Source organism: Aquarana catesbeiana, linkage group LG01 (assembly GCF_042186555.1).
Source record: "Aquarana catesbeiana isolate 2022-GZ linkage group LG01, ASM4218655v1, whole genome shotgun sequence".
NCBI lineage: Eukaryota > Metazoa > Chordata > Amphibia > Anura > Ranidae > Aquarana > Aquarana catesbeiana.
Window position 1 is genome coordinate 468512156 of NC_133324.1, and position 25573 is coordinate 468537728.

A 25573-nucleotide genomic window follows, 5' to 3' on the forward strand; every position below is an offset into this window, starting at 1 on the left:
AGATATACCCTAGAAAGAAATATAATTTGATTTCATATCAGCCATAATTGGCTGATATGAACTCAGGTCCCTCTTATCTACTAAGCTCAGTGAACATTCACATTACTAAGTAAACAGTCTCTGCTCTATTAGCAAGTGATTACACATTTTCTGCTTCTATGTAAATACATAATTCTAACCTTTCCATAGCAATGTTAAATACTTTAACACACTTAAATAATAATCAAGTGGATCTGTTTTACAAGTGTTTATAAAAAAATACATGAAAAGTCTATAGGTTTCCTTTGAGGAAAGATAATGCAGAATTTAGACTAACTGGCTTAAAAAATTAACGAGTAAAAAAACATTCCCCTCTGGGGGATCTATGAACATACATTACAAGGATTTTAACAAACTTTGTTGCAGATTCCTACATTTTGTTATTCTGAAGAAATCCCTGTGTGTCTGTCTGTGTCCATGTGGAAAGTGAATCTGTATGGGAGTGGTTTCATAATTATCAATCAGCTGCTGCACCTGCAGGGCTCTGATAAGGAAAATTGCAGAGTCTGCATCCCTTTAGACGTGATTTCCTAGTGGGAGTATCTCACCAAAAATTACATTTTTGTTGCAGGGGAAAATCAGTGAGTCATTCACACAAGCAGGAAATAATGTTTGTCTGGACATTCTGTACACATTCTGTTTACAGAACACCTCTAGGCAGCCATATTGTATTGCATTTTACAGAAAATTACAGAGCTGCAGATTGAAAAGGAAAGGTATTTTTTCTTTAATTTTTTTTTATTTTAACATTCAATTACAATATGACTTGAGTTACAACTGTATATTCTTTATTATTTTTTTTTTATTTGCTATTTTTTTTCTCACAAAAGTGGAATTACCCTTTAACCTCCTTGGCGGTATTCCCGAGTGTGGCTTGAGGTTACATTTCAGTAACATTAGCGGTAACCCCGAGCTGCACTCGGGATTGCATCACAGTATCGAGGTACATGTACTTACCTTGTCCCTAGGATCCCGCCATGTTCTCCCGCTGTGTCCCAGGCCGATGCCCTGTGTGTTACGACCTGCGAGCGTTTCGAAAGCGGCAATTTCAAAAAGTATAAAACACAACACATACACAATACATTGTAATCTTATTGGATTACATTACTGTATCAAATCATTTGGGCTCAGTTTGTCCCTAGTGCTTTGTCCAGTGCCCTGCCTGCAGTTTTACTGTTCTTTCTGCCATTCTTTCTGCCTGGAAACTTGAGAACATCCATGGCATCCAAAATGCGTGCCTCCACATAAAAAGTGGTTTATGACCAGCTTGAAAACAGAGATAGCGAATTAGAATCACTTGCAAAATTGAGCGATAGTGATTCAAGGGGAAATTTGTCATCAGACACTGAAAGTGACAACAGAGACAATTCTGTTACTGAGCTCAGTGATGTGCGAACTTGGTGCTCTATTGACTGTGGTACGGATCAGGCAGCACCCCCAAGATTCCCATTTACTGGAGCACCTGGTATGAAAGTAGCCTTTGTGGATGACAACCCCTTGGCATATTTACAACTATTTCTGACTGATGAAGTTATTGAAAAATTAGTTACGGAGACAAACCAGTACCAAGAGCAACAAGCTACTATGCATCGGAAGTTTCCAAAAAGTAGAAGGTGGGAACCAGTGACCAAAGATGACATTTGGACATTTCTGGGCCTAATAATACTTCAGGAAGTGATGGGGAAACCCCTGCAGAAGTGGTATTGCAAACAATGGGGGGAAAGAGAACTTGGGACTTTAAATCGGATGCGAGGGAAGGTTCGCGCCCCCATCCCTATATCATGAAAAAGAGGGGGGAGGGTGGGACTTTAAATGAGGTGCACATGATGGAACCCAATCACATTCACAGAGTTGCAAACATATGTATGTTTATTGGGGACCAATGATCGACATGGCATAAAAACACATTGCATACATTTGGCATTAAAAAGTAATCGCATATAGACAATAAATATATGTATATACAACAACAAGACATGGGTAGGTACAATTATGCATCATAATCCCCCAAACAAGGTGAAAGTCAGGTGAAGTTAAAAACATCTGGAAATTGGTCAATATGTGTTTGATGCATCAAGGTAGGTCCGACGCGTTTCATGGACTTTGATCCACTCTTCATTAGCCAGATGCATCTAAGTTCTATAAAAAATGTATGAAAGGCAATGTAGTTTCGTTTGTCTGACAAAATCAACAAGAAAGGGGAGGGGGAAAGAAACCAAAAAGGAAATTTGGACATAATGGGCCATGCCAAAAAATTACTCACATGATAGCCAAAACTGGGACCGTGCGACAAAGAAAGCCAGGGGTGAACCATGGAACCTGGCCTGGGAGCTGAGAAGGGGACCTCAACGAGGAACACGGGACCGCACACACCAACACCCCACAATTGGAGGGGACTTCTATAATGTAGGAGATGGTGTAGTGGGTAGCACTCTCGCCTAGCAGTAAGAAGGGTCACTGGTTCAAATCCCAACCACGACACTACCTGCTTGGAGTTTGCATGTTCTCCCTGTGCCTGCGTGGGTTTCCTCCGGGTACTCCGGTTTCCTCCCACACTCCAAAGACATGCTGGTAGGTTAATTGGATCCTGTCTAAATTGTCCCTAGTATGTATGAATGTGAGTTAGGGACCTTAGATTGTAAGCCCCTTGAGGGTAGGGACTGATGTGAATGTACAATGTATATGTAAAGCGCTGCGTAAATTGACGGCGCTATATAAGTACCTGAAATAAATAAAATAAATAAATATATAAAATGTATCTATGATGATACAAGTAACAAAAAACGGGGTAATGTAAACTGCAGATATAACCAAGATGATTGAATAGAACACCCGGAAATTACCTTGGTGAATACACATAAGTGTTTGAAGCCACATAGGTGAGGGAAGGTCAGGGTGTGCATAGGTTGTATCAGCACAATCTCTGGATACCATAAAGCGGGGAGTGAGATGCAGTCCCAGTATAGAATGCCAGCTCCCCCTCAGCGTCACACAGGCACGACAAAATGGAGCGAAGACTCGGCAGACGCCAGTGAATCTCACTGCATGTCAGCCAAGCTGATATGCTGGATGTCTGCGCATGCGATGCCCACCCAAGGAGTCACGTGCACAGCGCTGGAGGCGTGGCGCTGATGCACGGTGGAAAGGTCCACCCAGTCACCCACCCCCAACAAGTGTGGAGGGGAGGTGGGAGGGCAGACACCAGCGTGCATCGCAGCTCCCGGGAAACAGGATGCCTGCCTACCCACCGACAGTAGGTCACACAGACCCAGTCTGGCCACAGGGAGCAAAAGATATATGAAGTAGTGAGAGACCAAAAAACGTAACTATAAGTGCAATGAACATTCTATATATGGCATGCTGAATTACAGCCGGACACGGTAGGAATCTGCCATAAGAAAGTGATGGGCTACAATCATGAGCACCTCCATCCCTAGTTAATGCAAACAATGGGGAGAAAGAGAACTTGAGACTTTAAATGGGACGCGAGGGAAGGTTCACGCCCCCATCCCTATATCATGAAAAAGAGGGGGGAGGTTGGGACTTTAAATGAGGTGCGCATGATGGAACCTAATCACATTCACAGAGGTGCAAACATATGTATGTTTATTGGGGACCAATGATCAACATGACATAAAAACGCATTGCATACATTTAGCATAAAAAGTAATCGCATATAGACAATAAATATATGTATATACAACAACATGACATGGGTAGGTACAATTATGCATCATAATCCCCCAAACAAGGTGAAAGTCAGGTGAAGTAAAAAACATCTGGAAATTGGTCAATATGTGTTTGCTGCATCAAGGTAGGCCCGACGCATTTCATGGACTTTGATCCACTGTTCAGGAGCCAGATGCATCTAAGTTCTATAAAAAATGTATGAAAGGCAATATAGTTTTGTTTGTCTGACAAAATCAACAAGAAAGGGGGAGGGGGAAAGAAACAAAAAAAGAAATTTGGACATAATGGGCCATGCCAAAAAATTACTCACATGATAGCCAAAACTGGGACCGTGCGACAAAGAAAGCCAGGGGTGAGCCATGGAGCCTGTCCCGGGAGCTGAGAAGGGGACCTCATCGAGGAACATGGGACCGCACACACCAACACCCCGCAATTGGAGGGGACTTCTATAATGTAGGAGATATATAAAATGTATCTATGATGATACAAGTAACAAAAAATGGGGTAATGTGAACTGCGGATATAACCAAGATGATTGAATAGAACACCCGGAAATTACCTTGGTGAATACACATATGTGTTGTAAGCCACATGGGTGAGGGAAGGTCAGGGTGTGCATAGGTTGTATCAGCACAATCTCTGGATACCATAAAGCGGGGAGTGAGATGCAGTCCCAGCATAGAAGCCAGCTCCCCCTCAGCGTCACGCAGGCACGACAAAATGGAGCGAAGACTTGGCAGACGCCAGAGAAGCTAACCGCATGTCAGCCAAGCTGATATGCCAGACGTCTGCGCGTGCGACGACCACCCAAGGACACCACGTGCACAGCGCTGGAGGCGTGGCGCTGATGCACGGTAGAAAGGTCCGCCCAGTCCCCCAACCCCAACAAGTGTGGAGGGGAGGTGGGAGGGTGGACACCAGCGTGCATCGCAGCTCCTGGGAAACAGGATGCCTGCCTACCCACCGACAGTAGGTCACACAGACCCAGTCTGGCCACAGGGAGCAAAAGATATATGGAGTAGTGAGAGACCAAAAAATGTAACTATAAGTGCAATGAACATTCTATATATGGCATGCTAAATTACGGTCGGACCCGGTAGGAATCCGCCATAAGAAAGTGATGGGCTACAATCATGAGCACCTCCATCCCTAGTCAATGCAAACAATGGGGGGAAAGAGAACTTGGGACTTTAAATGGGACGCGAGGGAAGATTCACGCCCCCATCCCTATATCATGAAAAAGAGGGGGGAGATTGGGACTTGGGTTCCATCATGTGCACCTCATTTAAAGTCCCAACCTCCCCCCTCTTTTGCAGAAGTGGTATTGGACAACTAACAAATTACTTGCCACTCCATTCTTTGGCACGGTCATGTCAGAATACAGATTTTCCCTGATAAGCATGTGATTCATTCTGACTTTATTTGGAAAGTTGTCGGATGGATCTTTGTGAACCACCAAACACCAATGGCTGTGAATAGAGCTGGACGTCATGCTGCATTGTCAACCCAGAACATCTGACTGGTTGTCACTTCATGGACTACATCCCACCAACTGAGAAAAAGTCAGCACCTACAAGGATATGCATGGTTTGTTGCTCGAAGCAAGATGACAGTGGAAAGAAAATCGGAAAGGAAACCAGGTTCCATTGTCCTGATTGTGATGTCAGACTTTGTGCAGTCCCATGTTTAAAAAATTTTTATACCCGGGATGGTGACTACACCAATATGCAGTGTCTAGTATTACAGTGACTAGTAATATTGCACCTTTGTTTGGACAAATTTCAGTGTTTTTGATTTGATTATATTATTGAATAAAATGAATTATTATTATTATTATTATTATTTGTTATAATTATTTGTAGTTATTTATTATATAATAATTTATGTTTCGTGTTTCAAACTTTATCATACCCGGGATGTTTACTAGACTCTTGTTTGGATTTAAGTGAGTTATTCCTAAGAATTACAAGCCGACAATATAAAACACCATATTTTCATGCAAAACAATGGCATTCAAAAATCAGACATAATCATACTGCAAGGGAGGTTAAGCAGGCATCAAGCTACAAGTACAGAAGTACAGAAACCTACAATAAACATTCTTTGATCTTCCTTAATTTTTCACCCTATTCTAGACTAATAAAATATAAAATTTTATAGGTTGTTTTACTACACTTTGCCAATCATCATTGCCCTTTTCACAGTCTTATTAAATAAACATAGTAGATCATGTTTATGTTCAATAAATTTCTAAGGGGAAAGGCAGGGTTTCTTAAAACCTGTCCTTAATTAACGCTAACAGTTCAGATTTACTAGAGCAATTACATAAACATTCCAACAGAAAATTGCTGTTCTTTTGCTAGATTGAGAGCTGCAAACATAACCAGTTAGTGGTACTCGAGGAAACAATTGGAAAACAATAGTAAACAATTTTGAAATTAGTGCAGGTGGAAAATCAGGCAGTTTCCGTGCTTTACTGAAGCCAAATTTGCCATTTTACTTTTTTTGCAGAGAGTACAACTGTGCTTTTTAAAATTAGCGTTCACGCTAGGAAAAATTGCAGTGAAAAAAAAAGCAGATAACTTTTCTGGTTCAGCCTGTGCTAGTTTTATAAATGACCCTTATTGTTAGGATATGCATACTCTATGCAGTACACAATATACAGTATGCAACAAATTGGTTAAGTAGTTGATGATCTGTCTTTGCAACTCTGGGTCCTGTATCTAACACCCACATAGGAGTTTTATACATGCTTTTGTATGACTTTTCCCCACCAGACCAAAAACATACCAATAGGGTAAAGCATAGCTAAACTCAAAAACTATAATATAATGCTATACCAATCCTTAGATGTGTTTTTCCTTTTTTTCACTTTCTATCCCTAGGGGACTATACTCACGTCTCCTGTATCTAAGGAGGAAGCCATGATTTTCACCCAGTCTGGACTTTAAATATGTCCACATTGGTTCATCTCTAATAAATGGAAGATAAGGAGGTTAGCACAGAAAGTAAAAAATATTGTTCTATGCTTCCAGTTTTACTCACAAGTGAGGACAAGGTGACTGCTTTTATGACATTCCACATATATTTGCTGTTAGCCTGAAAGAAAAAAGAAAACCAATGCAGCCACCACATCCAGGGACTGGTAAGCTGCAATATACTGCAATATTCTTCTTTGGTTTAGTTTGGTTTAGTAATGGTAAACTGGCTTTTGAAACTGGCCTTTGTGTGTGAGATGAATGAACCTCCAGCCAAAAATAGCAACTTGAAAAGGAATAGCTAATTAAAAGATAAAAGTAACCTTTAAAGCAGTATTCACCTTTATTACAGAGATTTCCTCTGTAATACTTAACTTTTGTCTTTAGATGTCCTCAGTCTGAGGGCCACCATCATTCTACCCATTTCACCTGATCATTAGCCATCATTGTACTTGAACAATGTAAGGAGGAGCAGTACTGTGATGACCTTATCCCTCTATCACTCCAATTTCCTCTTCTATCAGTATGTTCCTTGTAAGCACATGAACTGGTTGGTTCTTTGTGCTGTTTCTTTCTCTTCCATTCTCCTTTACAGAGTTTACAAAAGGCTGGTGAGTCAAATTCTGGTACTTATATTGCATATATTGAAAAAAACTGTTTAATGTATTCATTATTAGAGCTGAATTGTTGTATATATTTTATATCTGGCAGGATTTCAGGTTTAAAGTTCATCCTATCTATTTAATATATTAGTGATTATATCCAAGGTTTGTTTTGTGAATAATTCCAGATCAGGGATGAGGTTCGCGTTCGAGATGAACTCATGTTCGACTTGAACATCGGCTGTTCGCCAGTTTGCCGAACAGCGAACAATTTGGGGTGTGCGCGGCAAATTCAAAAGCCGCGGAACACCCTTTAAAAGTCTATGGGAGAAATCAAAAAGTGCTAATTTTAAAGGCTTATATGCATGGTATTGTCATAAAAAGTGTTTGGGGACCTGGGTCCTGCCCCAGGGGACATGGAGCAATGTAAAAAAAAAAAGTTTTAAAAATGGCATTTTTTTTTGGGAGCAGTGATTTTAATAATGCTTAAAGTGAAACAATAAAAGTGTAATATTCCTTTAAATTTTGTACCTGGGGGGTGTCTATAGTATGCTTGTAAAGGGGCACATTTTTCCCGTGTTTAGAACAGTCTGACAGAAAAATTACATTTCAATAGAAAAAAAGTCATTTAAAACTACTCGCGGCTATTAATGAATTGTCGCTCCGACAATACACATAAAAGTTCATTGATAAAAACGGCATGGGATTTCCCCACAGGGGAACCTCGAACCAAAGTTTTTTTTAAAAATGGCGTGGGTGTCCCCCTGAATTCCATACCAGGCCCTTCAGGTCTGGTATGGATTTTAAGGGGAACCCCGCGCCAAAATTTAAAAAAAAAATGGCGTGGGGTCCCCCAAAAATCCATTCCAGACCCTTATCCGAGCGCGCAACCTGACAGGCCGCAGGAAAAGGGGGGCGAGAGAGCAGCCCCCCTCATGAACCATACCAGGCCACATGCCCTCAACATTGGGATCGTGCTTTGGGGTCCCCCCCAAAGCACCTTGTCCCCATGTTGATGGGGACAGGGGCCTCATCCCCACAACCCTTGCCCGGTGGTTGTGGGGTCTGCGGGCGGGGGGCTTATTGGAATCTGGAAGCCCCCTTTAACAAGGGGACCCCCAGATCCCGGCCCCCCCTGTGTGAAATGGTAAGTGGGTATAAAAGTACCCCTACCATTTCACAAAAAAGTGTCAAAAATTATAAAAATGACAAGAGACATTTTTTGACAATTCCTTTATTTAAAATATATGAACAAGAAGAAGACCCCAGGGATTTTGTGGGTGGGAGGGAGATGGGAAGTATAGGTATATATAAAGGTGAGAGGCATCAGGGTATATAAAAATAATACTTTATTCAAAATTGCACAAAAATAGAAAATTTAAAAGCAATTAAGTATACAATAACTGCACTTGATCATAGACATAAAGGTTCTACTGGTGAAGAACACATGTATGAATTATACATATCGAAAAATCCAACATGTTTCATTTTCATTTGCTTTTAAATTTTCTATTTTTGTGCAATTTTGAATATATATACCCTGATGCCTCTCACCTTTATATATACCTATACTTCCCATCTCCCTCCCACCCACAAAATCCCTGGGGTCTTCTTCTTGTTCATATATTTTTGCAGATTTTGTGGGATGTGGTGAGAGGAGAGCTTCACCTCTTTGTCTACCTGACTGTCTATTTAGACTGACTTGGTGGTCCAACCACATTTATGTGATTCCTTTATTTAAAGTCTTCTTCTTTCCATCTTCTTTCTTCTATCTTCCTTCGGTTTCTTCCTCCATCTTCTTCTTCCTCTGGTTCTTTCTCCAATCCTCTGCTTCTTGCTCTGGTGTTCTCATCCGGCATCTTCCTCCGCGGCGTCTTCTTCCCTTCTTCGTTCTCGGGTTGCTCTGCGTCCATGATGGGAGGCTCCCGCTGTGTGACGCTTCTCATCTTCTGACACTTCTTAAATAACAGAGGGCGGGGCCACCCAGTGACCCCGTGACCCTGCCCCATCTGACACACAGGGACTTGACGGGGACTTCCCTATGGCATTCCATGTGATGTCAGAGGGGGCGAGGTCACCCGTTACGTAACACCGGAGCAAGAAGCAGAGGATCGGAGGAAGAACCGGAGGAAGAAGAAGATGGAGGAAGAAACCGAAGGAAGATAGAAGAAAGAAGATAGAAGAAAGAAGATGGAAAGAAGAAGACTTTAAATAAAGGAATTGTCAAAAACTGTCTCTTGTCATTTTTAACATTTTTGAAATTTTTTTGTGAAATGGTAGGCCCTTACCATTTTACACGGGGGGGTGGGATCTGGGGGTCCCCTTGTTAAAGGGGGCTTCCAGATTCCAATAAGCCCCCCGCCCGCAGACCCCCACAACCACCGGGCAAGGGTTGTGGGGATGAGGCCCTTGTCCCCATCAACATGGGGACAAGGTGCTTTGGGGGGGGACCCCAAGGCACCCTCCCAATGTTGAGGGCATGTGGCCTGGTACAGTTCAGGAGGGGGAGCACGCTCTCATCCCCCCTCTTTTCCTGTGGCCTGCCAGGTTGCGTGGTTGGATAAGGGTCTGGTATGGATTTTTGGGGGGACCCCACGCCATTTTTTTAAAATTTTGGCGCAGGGTTCCCCTTAAAATCCATACCAGATCTGAAGGGCCTGGTATGGAATTTAGGGGGACCCCCACGCCATTTTTTTTTTAAATTTTGGTTCGGGGTTCCCCTGTGGGGAAATCCCATGCCGTTTTTATCAATGAACTTTTATGTGTATTGTCGGACCGACAATTCATTAATAGCCGTGAGTAGTTTTAAATGACTTTTTTTCCTTTGAAATGTAATTTCCTGTCAGACTGATCTAAACACAGGAAACATGTGCCCCTTTACAGGCATACTATAGACACCCCCCCAGGTATGAAATTTAAAGGAATATTACACTTTTATTGTTTCACTTTAAGCATTATTAAAATCACTGCTCCCGAAAAAACGGACATTTAAAAAATTTTTTTGCATTGATCCATAACCCCTGGGGCAGCACCCAGGTCCCCAAACACTTTTTATGACAATAACTTGCATATAAGCCTTTAAAATTAGCACTTTGATTATTCATGTTCGAGTCCCATAGACTTTAACGGTGTTCGCATGTTTCCTTATGCGAACCGAACAGGGGGGTGTTCGGCTCATCCCTATTCCAGATCAGACCATTATACAACATTGTTTCCAATCTTAAAGGAATTATTATCTTTGGTACAAGTTATCCTTTAAAGAATGCAGCATCCCCACTGAGTGCACCCCATCTTGTCGGATACTCATCTTTTTCCTTGACCCAGTGGTCTTTGCTGTGTGGTTCTGCCAGGCACTGCACAACCTTGCTGTTGAAAAGCCACAATTGCAGTACTGGGACTGGGGCTGGTGTGAAGGTTGAGTCTGATAGACATGACAGGGAATGGCATAAACAAGTCTTACAGACAGAACAGCAAATTGACTGAAGATTTGGTGTTTGAGAAGAGCCAGTTTCCAACACTGAGCAGGTGGTTGGAAGCTACTCATTAGGACAGCACAGAGTAGGGAATAATACACAGAAATGAACGGGGTACAGCATGGGTAGGCAAGCTCGACACTCCAGCTGTGGTGAAACTACAAATCCCATCATGTCTCTGCCTCTACGAGTCATGCCTGTGATTGTCAGGATCTTGCAATATCTCATGGGACTTGTAGTTTCAAAACAGCTGGAGGGCCAAGGTTGCCTACCCCTGGAGTACAGCATCACAATCTAGCAAATTTATGACACATCATTTATTGATTTCCTGTAAGTCTTGATCGGTTCAACTTGTGGTGTGAAGAAGGCAATTAAAAGGGGCTTGCCTTGGTTGCCACTTAATATCCTCACAGCCACAGACCAATACCAACTTAATGATGAGGCCATTTCTGCTGGATCTGTATCATCTCTCTTTTTTTATTTGTAGTGTTTTTCATATTTTGCAACCTGCAATAGTACTTGTATTCTTTATTGTTTATAGATGTGCAGTAACATAATAGAATCACACATGCAAAATGACAGTCCAGTCTTTCATTTCATACCATTTAGTTGTCAGCACAAGTGTGATTTTCCTAATATGTATTTATTTATTTTCAGAAATGACCCTGAAACACTGGATGCTTTTATCATGGATAAAGCACTGTTGGATTATGAGGTCTCAATAGATGCTGAATGCAAATTATTGACAGTGGGTAAACCTTTTGCCATTGAAGGTATGGGTCCATCAAATATACTGCATATATTTTGTTTTTCAAATGCCTAACTGATAATGAATTTCTTTTAAAAATGTCTGATTTGAGACTTGATGCTAATAATCTATCACAAATTATAGTTATTTTTGTCAATGACAGTGGTAAAATAATTTCAGCATCCTAATATTTTGGTCCATTTAAAACTGTCTGCACAAACTATTTTTTTCATTTATGTAAAAGGGACTTTAGAAAGGGCAAATGCCTGTTTCATTCTTAATTTCCCCAAAACCACCTACTTTATAAAATGCAGAGTAGCTGCTGCAATAATCGTGACTGCGATGCCATGTCAGTTTTCTCCTATCATGTCTCTAGGCAAACACTATGGGTGTAATTTATCAAATAATTTTGTAGCATTACCTGCAAACAAAAATATTTATTTGTAATAGTATTATGGGAAGACAGGTTCTTCACAAAGTATATTAAATATTTCTTATAAAAAATAGATATACCAATGAAATAGAAATGAATTGTGTTTCATATGTTCCGCAAGTTTCACAGTATGTTAAATGGTGGTAGCTTGGTTTATGGCTGGCAGGAGGGATGTATGCCTAAGGAAGGCTGTTGATTGGTTGGGTGGTTAGTAGAATTTATGAATTGGAGCAAACAGAAAAGCCAAGATTTAAAAGCATAGCTTTTAAGCATAGATGTTACTGTAAATGTTCAGGTGGACAAGATAAGTGTTTAGGACATACTTTAAGAATAAAGTTTGGAGAGGGATGGAATTGTTAAGTTGTTAAATTTCATGTTATGGTTTGGGCGAGATGTTTAAGTGTTAAGGTTAAATATTGTGCAGATGTGCCACAGGACTCTGCCAGGACCCAAAAGCCAAGTAGAGCCATTCGGCATATGGATGCATTTGCAAGAATATGAAAGATGGAGGCACCAGAGTGGGGTGGCCAGAGCCAAAACTAAAGGAGACTGATGTTTCTCTTGGACATATTTTGGGGCTTAAGTATTAAGGGCATATTTTTCGGTTTAGACTGTAAAGTGTTCAGGTAGTGGAGGGCTTAGCATTAGGGGAGTGCTTTAGTGTAGGGAGTATTATAGTATTTGATAAAACTTTGGGCATCTACAGTATTAGAATTAGTTCACAGTTCACTGTAATTTCCTATTACACAGGTTATTGATAGGATGTAAGAGAGAATGCCATGCACTGGACTGCCCTCAACTGCGTATTAGCTTCTCATCCATTGCAAAGAAAACATTTATATGGGTAGGGTTTGCACAATGTTTTTTTCAATTAGATCTTTCATAATCTTTTATAACTAAAACTGTACAGTCATTGACCTTAAGGAACACAACAACAAGACTTGTTTTAGCTCAAATATAGTGTTTTCACTTGAATTCTCCTTCTTATACAAAGCAAGGGCGTGTGAATATTTCATAATGAAATTTTAATATGCTATCATTTATCATCACCAGCTCATGAATAATGAAGCTGTTTAGGAAGCTGTGGGAATCAGTAATGATAATATAGTAAATCACCAGAAAATGAAACAACTTATATGGTCACTTATCACCTTTTCAATAAAAATTAATGTTTGTAATTCATAAAATTAGGCAAAGTAATTGGAGGATTAAATGATTAAAACGGATACATTACAACCAATTAGGTTTCTGCATATGTGTTTGACAAAGATAAAAATTACAATTATAATTGTTTTTTGCTCAGTGTGTTGTCCTGCAAGCCCAACATTGTTTGTCAGCTGAGCACTTGACATGCATGATAGTTGCTTACTATCATTACCAAATGAATAGTGATTCGGTAACTAGTATTACATTTCCAATTCATATTATTAGTATGTAATAAGAACTATTATTTTATAATATAAAGCATTAGTTCATCACAAATCATATTTCTTCTAGCATTTCATTTTCTCATAGATTATTCATGCAATAAATATAAGTACAATATTTCAATATGCAGAGACCCATACCAGAAACCACAATCAGTGTACCTTGAACTGTCTGTGCTGTCTGTACAGATTTACGGAGGAAGCAGGGGTAGGTTCAAGAATAAAATCCCTCAATGGCCATCCTTGTCAAAGAACCCATAAAAGAAAGCAAAATCAATGTGCCCTAAACTGTGATCTCTGTCTAGCTCTGTAGAAGTGGTTGTAGTTGAAAGAAGTGAGTACTACACTGTATTGATCACCTTAACACTCGGTCTCATTAAGTGGTAGTCATATTTGTACTTCAGTCTTATATAAAGTTAATCTTATAAACACAGTTTTCTTTGCTTGAAAATATAAATGTCCGCATTTTAAATGAATTGCCTGACACAGATAACAGATCTTCAAATGGATGTAAACCCAGGAAAACAAAAACTGTTTTACCAAACTGTATCTGTGGGGGATCAGTATTGTCACCCAAGCACATGAAAAGCCCTAAAGTGGATATGAACCCGATTCATGAAATTTGAGCTGAACACATACAGTATATCTGCCCTATTTTCTTATCCCTTTTCAGCTCTATGTCCCGCAGCTGTCTCCTGATCTGTTCTTCTGTTATCAGCCTGATAACTTCTGACAAGTTCTCTGTCATAGGAGATAAAAGCAGCTTTAGTTTTGTGTTGGGGAGGATGCTATAAATAGATTAGCAGAGTGCTGAACTATTCAACAAACAGTTCTGAAAGTTTCCACCTATGAGTAGAGGGGTGTGTTCCTTTCCTCCAATCAGCTGTTCTAGCTGTATGCCCAGGCTTCACTGCAGTGTTGAACAGGAAGAGAAAATCTCCTAACACGATCTGAACTTTCTAAAGAATATATAAAGCTGAAGACAGCAGATATGCATGTAAAATATATGTAGGGAGATTTTTTCATCCCTGTGTATCATCTGAGGCTGTTCACTTCACTGGGTATATGTGAGGGTTTACATCCAATTTACCACTTTAAGCTCACCATAGATGACACAAGCGAGGTGGAATCGTAATGAATCCTTACGGCTTTAAGATTGTATCCTGACAGCAGGACCTGTCTGCTGTCAGAATACACTGCTCCGTGCTTCAGCCAATTGGCTGTAGTGCTGATGCCAGAACTGTGCATGTATTTTGGTGTCAGTGGTTGTTTTCATATTATAGGCCATAGAGGTATGTGGATGCCATATTTACAGTATATTGTGCTCTCCTGTTTATTTGTCTGGGTCACATGAAACAGTCATCTTCTATTTGGGGTTGTACTGTCCTGTCGAGAAAAGAACTTTCTAATAGGTTTAACTTTCAAAAGTTACAAACTTAAAATGTTAAAGTCCAAGTTTAATCAAAAAAATATATAAAAAGTCAGTACAAGGGACATTACCTACTTTAAGTGAGATATGTCCCTTGTGACAGATATGCTTTTCGTATGCCAAAATCCCCCCCTCCCCCAACTACCATAATCATCCAGTACAGCAAGGGTTAATAGTAAGGGGCTGTGACAGGCACTCATCAAATGTGCCCAACAGTGTCTACCCTGGCTGCCTAGCCCCTCCATTTAATAGAAGCTGTTACTGCAGATTCTATGCATGAAACACAACTTATGAATGGAGGAGGGGTAATGGAGGAGGAGTGGATAATTGAAAGGTCTACCACACACACACACACACACACACACACTTATAGCTCATGTGTCAATCATAGAATATGTAGTATCGGCTTCTATGAACGGAGGAGCTGGGCGGAAAAGGCAAGCATAGTTGGGCACTCTGGACAAGTGCCTGTCACATCCTCTTCATTTTTTTAACCCCTGCCACCACAGTCTCCTTAAAAATCATAAACACAAGTTACTCACTTGGGGGAGAACGTCAGGGGGAATCCAGGATGGAAAAAATCTGGGGGTCCTTCTTAAAGACAGACTGAGCAATACCATGCAATGTCAAGCGCAGTAAGCAAAGCTAGCAGACTATTAGCATGCATTAAAAAGGGAATTTACTCCAGAGATAAAATGATAATCCTGCCACCTTATAAAACTATGGTTCTGGTTTTAGCCGTTAGCAAAATACTGAAATACATATTTATTTCTTTAGGTATTTGTTCAAAAACTTTTTAGCGTGTTCATTGTAGCAGGTGTCTAGGATTTGGTCCACTACATTGCTTCAATTCCAACAGGATACAGAAACACATTGAATTCAGTCTCCATTACTTCCACTGATTGCAGGTGTGCTTTGTAAAACTGTCCCAGTGGAGAGGTTTGCAGACAGGATTATCCATCACATAAATGAGTATACAAATCCCTACAAAGTTGCAAACAGCATCAACAGTAGTTTCTTGAACTTGAGTTGCATAGCTCATTTTGCAATTTCTCATTTGTTGAGCTTTATTGTCACGCTAAGGTAAAATTGATAAAAGTTCATTGATTTTTATAACATGCATAAAAACAAGAAAAATGAAATATAAAAGGCTTGTCTTCCTAACGGTTCAGTGCCCTAGCCAATACTAATTACAAAATAGTTCTGCATACTTTAAAGTTCTCTGTAAATTCTACTAAGTAACAACATTATTTAACTAATAAAACAGTGCTAAAAAATAAATGTAGCTGCGAAATAAAGTAGACTTTATAGAGATGGAGTAATAGCTTGTCCATTCTAATCAGCCCTGATTACTGACTACAGGTAGTGAGTGCATCATGGAGATGTGGAATACAGAATGCAGACTGCAGCCTATTTCTACTTTTGAAGTCAAATTTGAGAAAACAGCACTATATGTTTGTTATGTGTTCCCATTCGCATAGCATACCTATTGCTTACCTTTTGGATGCTTTTTCAGAATAAAGTGTCATGGCTAAAGCACTGCATAAAGTGTTGGCGCTATATAAATCCTGTATAATAATAGTAATAATGGCTGACTGCAAGGTTTTTGTCTGTCCCAAGTCAGTCTTCATTAATATACAATGCAAGATGGCAAGCTTCTACACCTTTAAGTATAAAAAAGAGAGCAATCAGCGCAAACAAATAAATAAAAATGAATAAATTCAAACTGGACACTATAGGTAATCACAAAGCCTACATACGATCAATAAAATAATATTTAGTGCAGCGCAATAATATGAGGTAAAAAGTCCATTTCACAAAATGAGCACTCAGATGTCCAAAAAGAAGAAAGGCAAATTCCCTTTGACGGAAAAGGAAATATATTCTTCAGTAGTATATCGGTGACAATATCCTCCAACACAGCCAAACTGATGCGCTTACCGGATCAGGTGGACCTCTACATTATAGGAGGTCATAAATGCATGTATCCACTCAGGGATGTAGGTATACTCAAATGCAGCTTTCAGGGGTCTCCAATCTGACACTATGAGACACCGATCCAGCAGCAGGATACAGCAATATTCAAAATATGGCTTCTGACACGCTTTGCTAAAGCTCTCTGAATGCCAGCCAAAGCCCCTGTCACTAAATAAAATGGTTAGCTTACAGTCCTCAATATGGGTAAAAAACGCCACAGAGATCACTGTAGTTTGGGGCCTCCCCTGGATCCAGCAACAAAGGATGATATCTCTCTTTGGAGAGATATCATCCTTTGGAGCGCATCTGTTTGTCTGTGGTGGAGGATATTGTCACCGATATACTACTGAAGAATATATTTCCTTTTCTGTCACGAGGCAATTTGCCTTTCTTCTTTTTGGACATCTGAGTCCTCATTTTGTGAAATGGACTTCCTACACCTTTAACCCTTCAACTAGTCATCTTCAAAAATACATATTTCACAGCCTGCAGTGGATCATTGCAGTGGTGCAAGCAGTAGACAGCCACTCACACAGATCACTGAACCCTGCCTCCTGCTTTGTTGGTAGCACTTACCTTAGGTATAGACACACTGGGGTTGATTTACTAAAGGCAGTTCAATTTGCAGGAGAAGTTGCACTTTGCAAGGGAATTTTTCTCTGAGCTTAATGAATGTGGTGAAATTTCACCTTGCAAAAAATGCACAATTGCATGCATGGAAAATACAAAAAAACAGCATTATTTTTTGCCCATTGGATTGGATGATAGAAGTCAGCAGAGTTTCACCTCAATTACCAAGGTCTGGGTAAAAATTCCTTTCCAAAGTGCAACTTTTATTGCAAAGTGAGCTGTCTATTTTCCTTTAGTATAGCTTGTGGCAATAATTACATGTTAAAGTGTCTGGCATGTTGGTTGTACCCAAGGTCCCTGCTAAACTGGCCAAGATTCAAACTATCTATGGCCGGCTTCAGTCTATTAAGTAGCAACTTGACTTTCTACAAATAATTAGTTGATTTCAGGTCGTTTCAACCACTTGTTACCAGCTTGAAGGTGCTTGTAAGAAGCAATGTACAATTTAGGAATCTGGTCAACTGCCAAATGTAGATTTATTTGGTTTAATCCCATTGTGGAAACTAATAGAAACTGATTTACTACTACCACATTTGGTCAATATTTCTTTAGCTAATTTTTCTAGATATCGAATAAAAGCTATAGATTAGTCTTTCAATCGATTTTCATTTTTGATAATAAAATTAAATTAAAATTGAGATCAAACAAATCAGATTGCTTCATGACCAACTTTTATATTATTCTCCATGGACATTTGAGATTAGGTTGAAGCGAATTTGAGTGTACACTATTCATTGGATCTAATTTAAAGCTAAAGCTCTACCTTTTATGCCCCGTACACACGGTCGGATTTTCCGACAGAAAATGTGTGATAGGACCTTGTTGTCGGAAATTCCGACCGTGTGTAGGCTCCATCACACATTTTCCATCGGATTTTCCGACACACAAAGTTTGAGAGCAGGATATAAAATTTTTCGACAACAAAATCCGTGTGTACACAAATCCGACGGACAAAGTGCCATGCATGCTCAGAATAAATAAAGAGATGAAAGCTATTGGCCACTGCCCCGTTTATAGTCCCGACATACATGTTTTACGTCACCACGTTTAGAACGATCGGATTTTCCGACAACTTTGTGTGACCGTATGCAAGACAAGTTTGAGCCAACATCCGTCAGAAAAAATCCTAGGATTTTGTTGTCGGAATGTTGTCGGAATGTCCGAACAAAGTCCGACCGTGTGTACGGGGCATTAGAGTGGTCAAAAAAAGTAATGTCAGAGGAGAATGGCACATGCTTAGTATCCTTTATCACAATTTAAAGGATGATTTGTCCATCCTGACTTTCCCTTGGATTGAGTAAAAAGTCAGTCAAAGTTGGCCTAATTGGTTTTAAGCACACATGCAAGTTCTAGTAACACTGCAAAGTTTTTCTATCCTTTGTCTCTATTTCCAGATAAAGAAAGAAATAATAATACATGAAGGACGTAGTAGTATGTTTTTTTCTTGAATACTGAATACAACAGTTCACATTTGGAATATTTATTGATTCTTACAGTGAACGCTATCAAAATAAGCCATGTGGGATAACAGACAGTTATAGCTCACTAAAATTATAATGATATGCAGCGCTGTAAATGTAGTATTACAAATAAAAAGTCCATAGTGTTTGAAATAAAGTCCTTGTTCAGGAGAAAACGCTGGAATCACCCACAGTGTAGACAGAAATACAAATTAGGTGAATACGGACTTATCATCCACCGAACATCAACACACCAGGCCTTCTACCAAAAAGAATGGACCACTTAATCACAGGTGGTCAAACAGGCATGATAAATCCACAGAACCACAAAACTATTAATGGAGATCACAGATGGCTGGGTCTTGTAGTTCCACCAAAGAATCAGAGGTGCATGCATAAAATATAAAAGAAGGAACTCCTCATGGTGTAGTATTATAAAACCAGGGTCATATTTATTCAAAGAAAAGTCCAGGGTACTCACATTTCATCAGATAAAATTGAGCATGTAAAAAAACAGCAGTCTGTATAAGCAGCATTTGTTTCCAACCACAAAGATGGCCACGGTCAACACGTGACAGTGTCATGATGTCAGAACTCCTCCCAATGTGGCGTTTCGTCCAATCAAACGTCGTCACAACCCTGATCCTGATCATCATGGGTCTGATACCCCTTTCCTGATTGGCTGAAAGAACAGGTGATCCTATTGGATGCCTAGGTGGTGGAGGAGGGAGATGCACGGCAGAAGCGGCCATGATCCACAGGAGGAGGAAGGAAGAAAGCTGCCACTCGCCGTGGTAAGTGCGGGGCTTTGATGTCCCGACTGTCCTCCTGGGGGAGTTCCCACTGACCGACCTACTGATCAACTGGGAGGGTGGCAAACAACCACCACCCTTCCAGTTGGTCGGTAGGTCGGTCAGCGGTCGGTCAAGAAAAAAACACCAGCCGCCACTGGTTTTGATTAGTATAGTTGTGCACTTAATTGCTCCCTAAGCTCAGTGGGGTTTTGGTTTCTCACTGTTGTCAGTAGGTGTCACTGGCATCATGAGCTGTAGTATGAGGTTTCCCTGCCAGGCTGAGTTATGAATATTCATATTTCCCCCAGCCATCCCAGTAGGAGATTCAAGCCACTGGTACATACTGAGGGAGGGAATAAATATTTGGGGAGACCATGTGCTAGTTCTCTTGCCTAAGGCTAAGGCCTGCTGTTGGGCCCAGAAGCCTGATTGGGGCCTAGCATTCGCTGTGGAGACAGCCCTACACATTTGGCCTAGAAGTTTTACCAGCCGAGGAAGCTGCCCTCTCTGAAGGCATTGCTGCTGATCCATATTGATACACAACATGGTCTCAGCTGTGCAGAGCCAGGGGAGCCATACTTGCCACTACAAGGACAACCCTGAGACTTCACCCTGGAGGATCCAGTCTACTAACACTTCACTAGAAGACAACAGGAAGCTAAGTCTGGGCAGCTAATTGGTAGCCTGGTGAGGAAAAGGCTATTTGCTGATCCAAGTGACATTTCATGCTTTAGGGACATAAGGGCAAGAGTAGCTTTACAGGACACAGGTCTCACAGTGTCCTTTATTTGACCTTTCCTTCCAGTCTCTGAGTTGAAGAGGTGCTATTACAGAACAGTGGAGTTAGTGTCCTTTTGGAGATGGCATTGATTGGAGCATCCCATGCCCTACACCCCCCTACCCAATTATGTTTTTTTGCATTAAAAGCTAAAAAGAAGCCCCCTAGACTGGTTACTAGGTCAGTGTGCATGGAATAGTTATTGTGTGTGTGCTGGCAGCCTCTGCATAATCAGGAAAAGAACCCTGGTCATTATCATCAGTTGCACTGCTGTAATCAGGAGATGCGTTGTGACTATGTTTTTATTACATTCTATCATCCCCAATCAGTGGCCCTTTTGGGGTACCACTACTTATGATTGTCATTTTGTAAGTCTACATCTATTCTAATTACATTTATCATGTGTAATTAGCATCATATAAAATAAAACCACCTGCTGAAAGCTGCAGTCCACATGCTATACAAGAAGAGTTTTTATTCTACTATACAGACAGAAAAAGTAAAAAAGACTGTGTATCACTGGAGATGCAAATAAACATCCTATTTGCACCTTTCAACTTTCATCTCTCAGAACTGATGGTGCCCTGAAAAAAGAGAGAGAAATAGTGAAAAAGAAAAGTGAAAAAAAAACATCTAGCTGCTAGTCAATAGAAGAAGCTGAATACTTACCTTTGTGACAGGCAGCAAGTGAATTTTTTTTTTATCTTCATAAGTTCCAGACAACACTGCTATCAAACACTTTTGGATAAGTCATATAGTGTGCCTACTGCTTGGCACCATGGTTCCTCCTGGATGCTGGTAGGGCACAGTTCCTGTTGTAAGGAACCACAGTGCCAAGTGGGAGACACGCTGTCCATGACACCCAGAAGTACCGGAGAGCTCCTAGTTCTGCAAAAAAGAGAGAATTTTACTCCCTGCTTGGTCTTAAGCTTAGTTTTTAGCTGTCTCTATTGCAGAAGGCAGCAGGACGGATACTTTTAGAGACATGACAGTGTCCCTTTCATATAGCAGCTTAAACATTTTTTAAACTGATGTTTTGTTTAATATTTCAACTACAGACAGTACCTGTGACACAGAATTCACAGAGCAATGGAGCTTTTCTGAAGAGAAAGCATTTACTCCTCTGACTCATTTAGTTCTTTGACCAAGAGGATTTTATTAACAGAAAAGCTAGGAATAGACAGATAAACATTAGGAAAGAAGTACTGGAACTTCACCAAGTTGGTTGGTAATAAAATCTAAAATACTCAAATACAAGCTTTTATATTCACCTGACTAAAAACAATCAGAAAAATAATTTACAGCTTTTGTTTTTCAGTCCAGACTATAATAAAAGCTAAGGTAAAATATATATCTAACCTCTTAAACATTCCTTTAGAATGGCTAAGGACCAAATACATTTAAAAGGTAATGCATAGCAACCAATCGTATTTGTATTTTTGGACATGTGACTAAAGTAAGCTGAAATGTAAAAGGTTACTATGAGCTACTGCACTGTAAATAGTCATTGCATGGTGTAATGCCATACCTGTGGTTTACATAGCTCCCAACTGTCCCTCTTTTAAAATTTCTATCACTCTTTTGGAAACTAACCCCTCTGTACCTCAATCCTCCTCAAATGTCCCTCTTTGTGCTTTGATCTAAAAATATATATAAATAAGTATACTATTTACCTGCCAAGCTGTTTATAGAGAACTAAACTTTCATCCATCTTTTGTATTATCACATTCGTTCTTTTACTCTACCAATATTAAGGAAAAGTAGCAGTGAACAAAAGTGGGTAATGATTCTTTTTTTTTTTTTTGTACTGCCCTGTGTGATCAGGAAGGGGATTGTGTTTTACCTCAATATTCTGTTCCAAAGGGTGTCTCTAGATGGTTTTAAGAAATGCATCTGAATGTTGTATCAACTAGCAGTACAAGTCAACATATTTCACAGTGGCTGCCTCATCTAAGTTGAGATCATGGCCAGAATAAAATCAGCTGGTAGAGAATAAAAGTGGAAGTCAAGAAATGGAATGCAGACAGTCATGAACAAAACAGCATAAATATGTAATAACAGCAAATGCTAACCATTACATGCACAGATCAGAAAAAGGTAGACATAGCAACAGAAGCAAAAATCCCAGAAGGGTTTAGAAAAACAGTGAAATAGAAAGTCTGACTGATGTGTAGCTCAGGTACAGAAAGAGGCCATATTAAGGATAAAGCTACAGAAAGAATGAGTAATAGATTTGTAGAGCCACTGCGGGAAGGAGGTTGGACTAGTAATTCTGCAGAATGAACCAGCGGGATCACTGAAAAGCTCACAAAGGCTAGTGAGTTTATCAGTATGAATATACACATGCAGACTACCATGACTAATACAATTGATGATCGTACACTTAAAATATGTATGTTTCTGCCTAACAAGATCTAAATGGTGAAACTGTATCAAGCCATCGAAATAAATTCACATACACTCACAGAATTATTCATTATATTGTATTGTGCATTAAAATAAGAATGTCTCTACACATATTAGGTTTTTAAAAATGTCAGACTGTCGGTCACATTATATTTTTAAAAGGAAAAGCACTGCTTAAAAGTAGACATTAATAAAGTCTGGCCGCTAACAATAAAGTTAAAGTAGTTTCAGTAAGGCACACAGAAGAGAACAGTTTCCTGGTTAACAATGATAATAGTCAGCATTTACTTTTGAAAATAAGTCTGTCGATGGGTTTTTGTTTGCATCATATGGGTTTTATATTCTCCAACAAGTCAAAGGGAGATATAAATCCCAGTTAAAGCAGGGTAAATGTTACCTAGTTGGTAAGGTTGAATAAAGACAGCGGTCCATCCAGTTCAACCTCAACGTGTAAGTGTGTCTGCTGTTTTCCATATCATTGGACATTATGTCCCCTATAAAACACATCTAAAAGTTTTTTAAACTTTTTTTACACTCCCTGCTGACACGACCAACTGAGGAAGGGAGTTCCACATTCTTCCCGCTCTAACAGTAAAGAACCCCATACACAGTTTAATATTTAACGGCTTCTCCTTCAACGTCATTGAGTGGCCACATGGGGTTTTTTTGGGACCTAAGAATATAAAGACTCCTCCCAATGCTAGAGCCTCTATTTAAGGATTTGTATATTGTAATCATATCTCCTCTTAAGCATCTCTTTTCCAGAGAGAATATACTTAATGTTTGAGATCATTCCTCATAATAGATCCCTTATTATTATTAGTTGCCCTTCTCTGAACTCACCTTCCAGCACATCCAGCACATCCTTTCTGAGGACTGGTGACCAGAACTGGAAAGCATACTCAAGATGTAGGCAAACCAGGGTTTTGTAAAGTGGTAGAATTATAGTTTTATCTCTTGACCCTTTTTAATGCAAGCAAATAGTATGGTGGCCTTGCTGCAGCTTGGCATTCTATGCTGGGTCTGTCATCTACTAGAACTCCTAGATCCTTCTCCATCCTCTATTCCCCAGAGGTTCTCCCACTAGCGTGTAACTTTCATGCATATTTCATGCACTCCCAAGTGCATTACTTTAAATTTGTGCTACATTGAACCTTATCTGCTACATAGCTGCCCACCATCTATTTAACCCCATTCATGACGGAGGGTAAAACAAACCTTAACGCCTGAACACAGTTTTGCAACTTTGGTATGTGTTAGTAAAATTGTACATATGATTGCAACTACTTAGTGTATCCAGGTGAGTTATACCTTGTTTTTTTTTCAGGACAAGTTAGACTTTCATTTGGTGATAATGGATATCTCCTTTTTTTAATTATTATTATTATTAGCATAGGAAAACTGGCACAAAATAGCACAAATATATATACCGTATATATTCTTTTAAAAGTTGCTGTATATTTCTTGCTTTTGCCATAACCTACCACCAAAGAACAACCCAAAGAAAAATTATTTTGCTCTTGACGAATGCAGAGTCACCACATAGGTGTATGTTATTTGTTGAATGTGCCTGTAGTAGGGCCCAGAAATAACAGTGCGCAATTTGCTTTTTTTATCCTACCTAAAACACACTGACATAGACACTGAATTAAAAATGTTTTTATTCCAATTAAATTACACTGAACCTGACCTTTGACCCTGGCCTTGACCATAACTCTAACCCTGACACTGACCTAGATCCAACCCTGATCTAGCTATTTTTTTTGTACTTTCTTTTACATTTGTGATTTGCTTAAAGACTTAATTGGCTTTGTGAAAATTGTTATTTACTGTAAAAATACAGTGCAATGGGTGCAAAGTTGGCACCTACTATGGCAAACCTTGTTGGACAGGGAATATATGTTTAACAGAAAACTCAAAACTTAAAACAGATGACTTTTATGGGAATTGTAATATGATGAATCATAAGATTTAATGAATAATTTTAATACCAGTGATTGGGGAATTCACTTTTCAGTATATTATTAAGAAAAACTATTTTTAAATTTGGAGGTTTACAGAAATTAGACACAAAAATAGAAAACTTGAAAGAAACTGATAAAAATTACATCATACTTATCAATAGTGGACACTGTTCTATTTTCGGGACTCTAAAGGTCAAATAACCATTAACAACAGATTTTCCCATTTAAGATTGTTTTATGCCAAGTACAGAGGAAAAATAAACAGGTTAGTAAAAATCCAAAAGATTTTTTTTTTCCTTGTGGAAAATCTAGTGCATTATAAAATAAAAGTAAATAAATAAAAATCATAATACCTGGCTTCGCCAAAAAAAAAAAGAAGAAAAATACAATGAGAAAACAAAACTCAATCATTTGATCACATGTTAAACTAAATGCATAGCACATTTAGGTCTCTTGCACATGGGTAACAAAAACCCCAACCATTGTGGCCAAGTAGCATTTTATTTTTAAGGATCTGAACATAGATGCATTGTCTAATGGACAATGGACAAAAGAGACATCTCCATAAACATTCATAAAGTAGTTATGCATTCAGAGCTGTAAATTTTTTTTTTACATTTAGTGTCTCTTGCACATGGGCTGGCTGAGCCTCTTCAGTGGACTTTCAGTCCAGGTGCAGCATACAAGCTGTCATTGACATAAATGTGTGCTGCTGTGCTCATGTATACTGCAGTGCCATTGGGAA

The 25573-nt window shown here is 39.6% G+C and overlaps 1 protein-coding gene across 1 annotated transcript in view; it reads left to right on the forward strand.

The window, feature by feature from the left end:
- Nucleotides 1-25573, forward strand: part of GRIN3A (glutamate ionotropic receptor NMDA type subunit 3A) — a 596809-nt gene that overhangs the window by 430588 nt on the left and 140648 nt on the right. The window contains exon 5 of the mRNA XM_073591206.1: nucleotides 11440-11555. Within this exon, the coding sequence (XP_073447307.1) occupies nucleotides 11440-11555 (116 nt within the window). The remainder of the gene's footprint in view (nucleotides 1-11439; nucleotides 11556-25573) is intronic.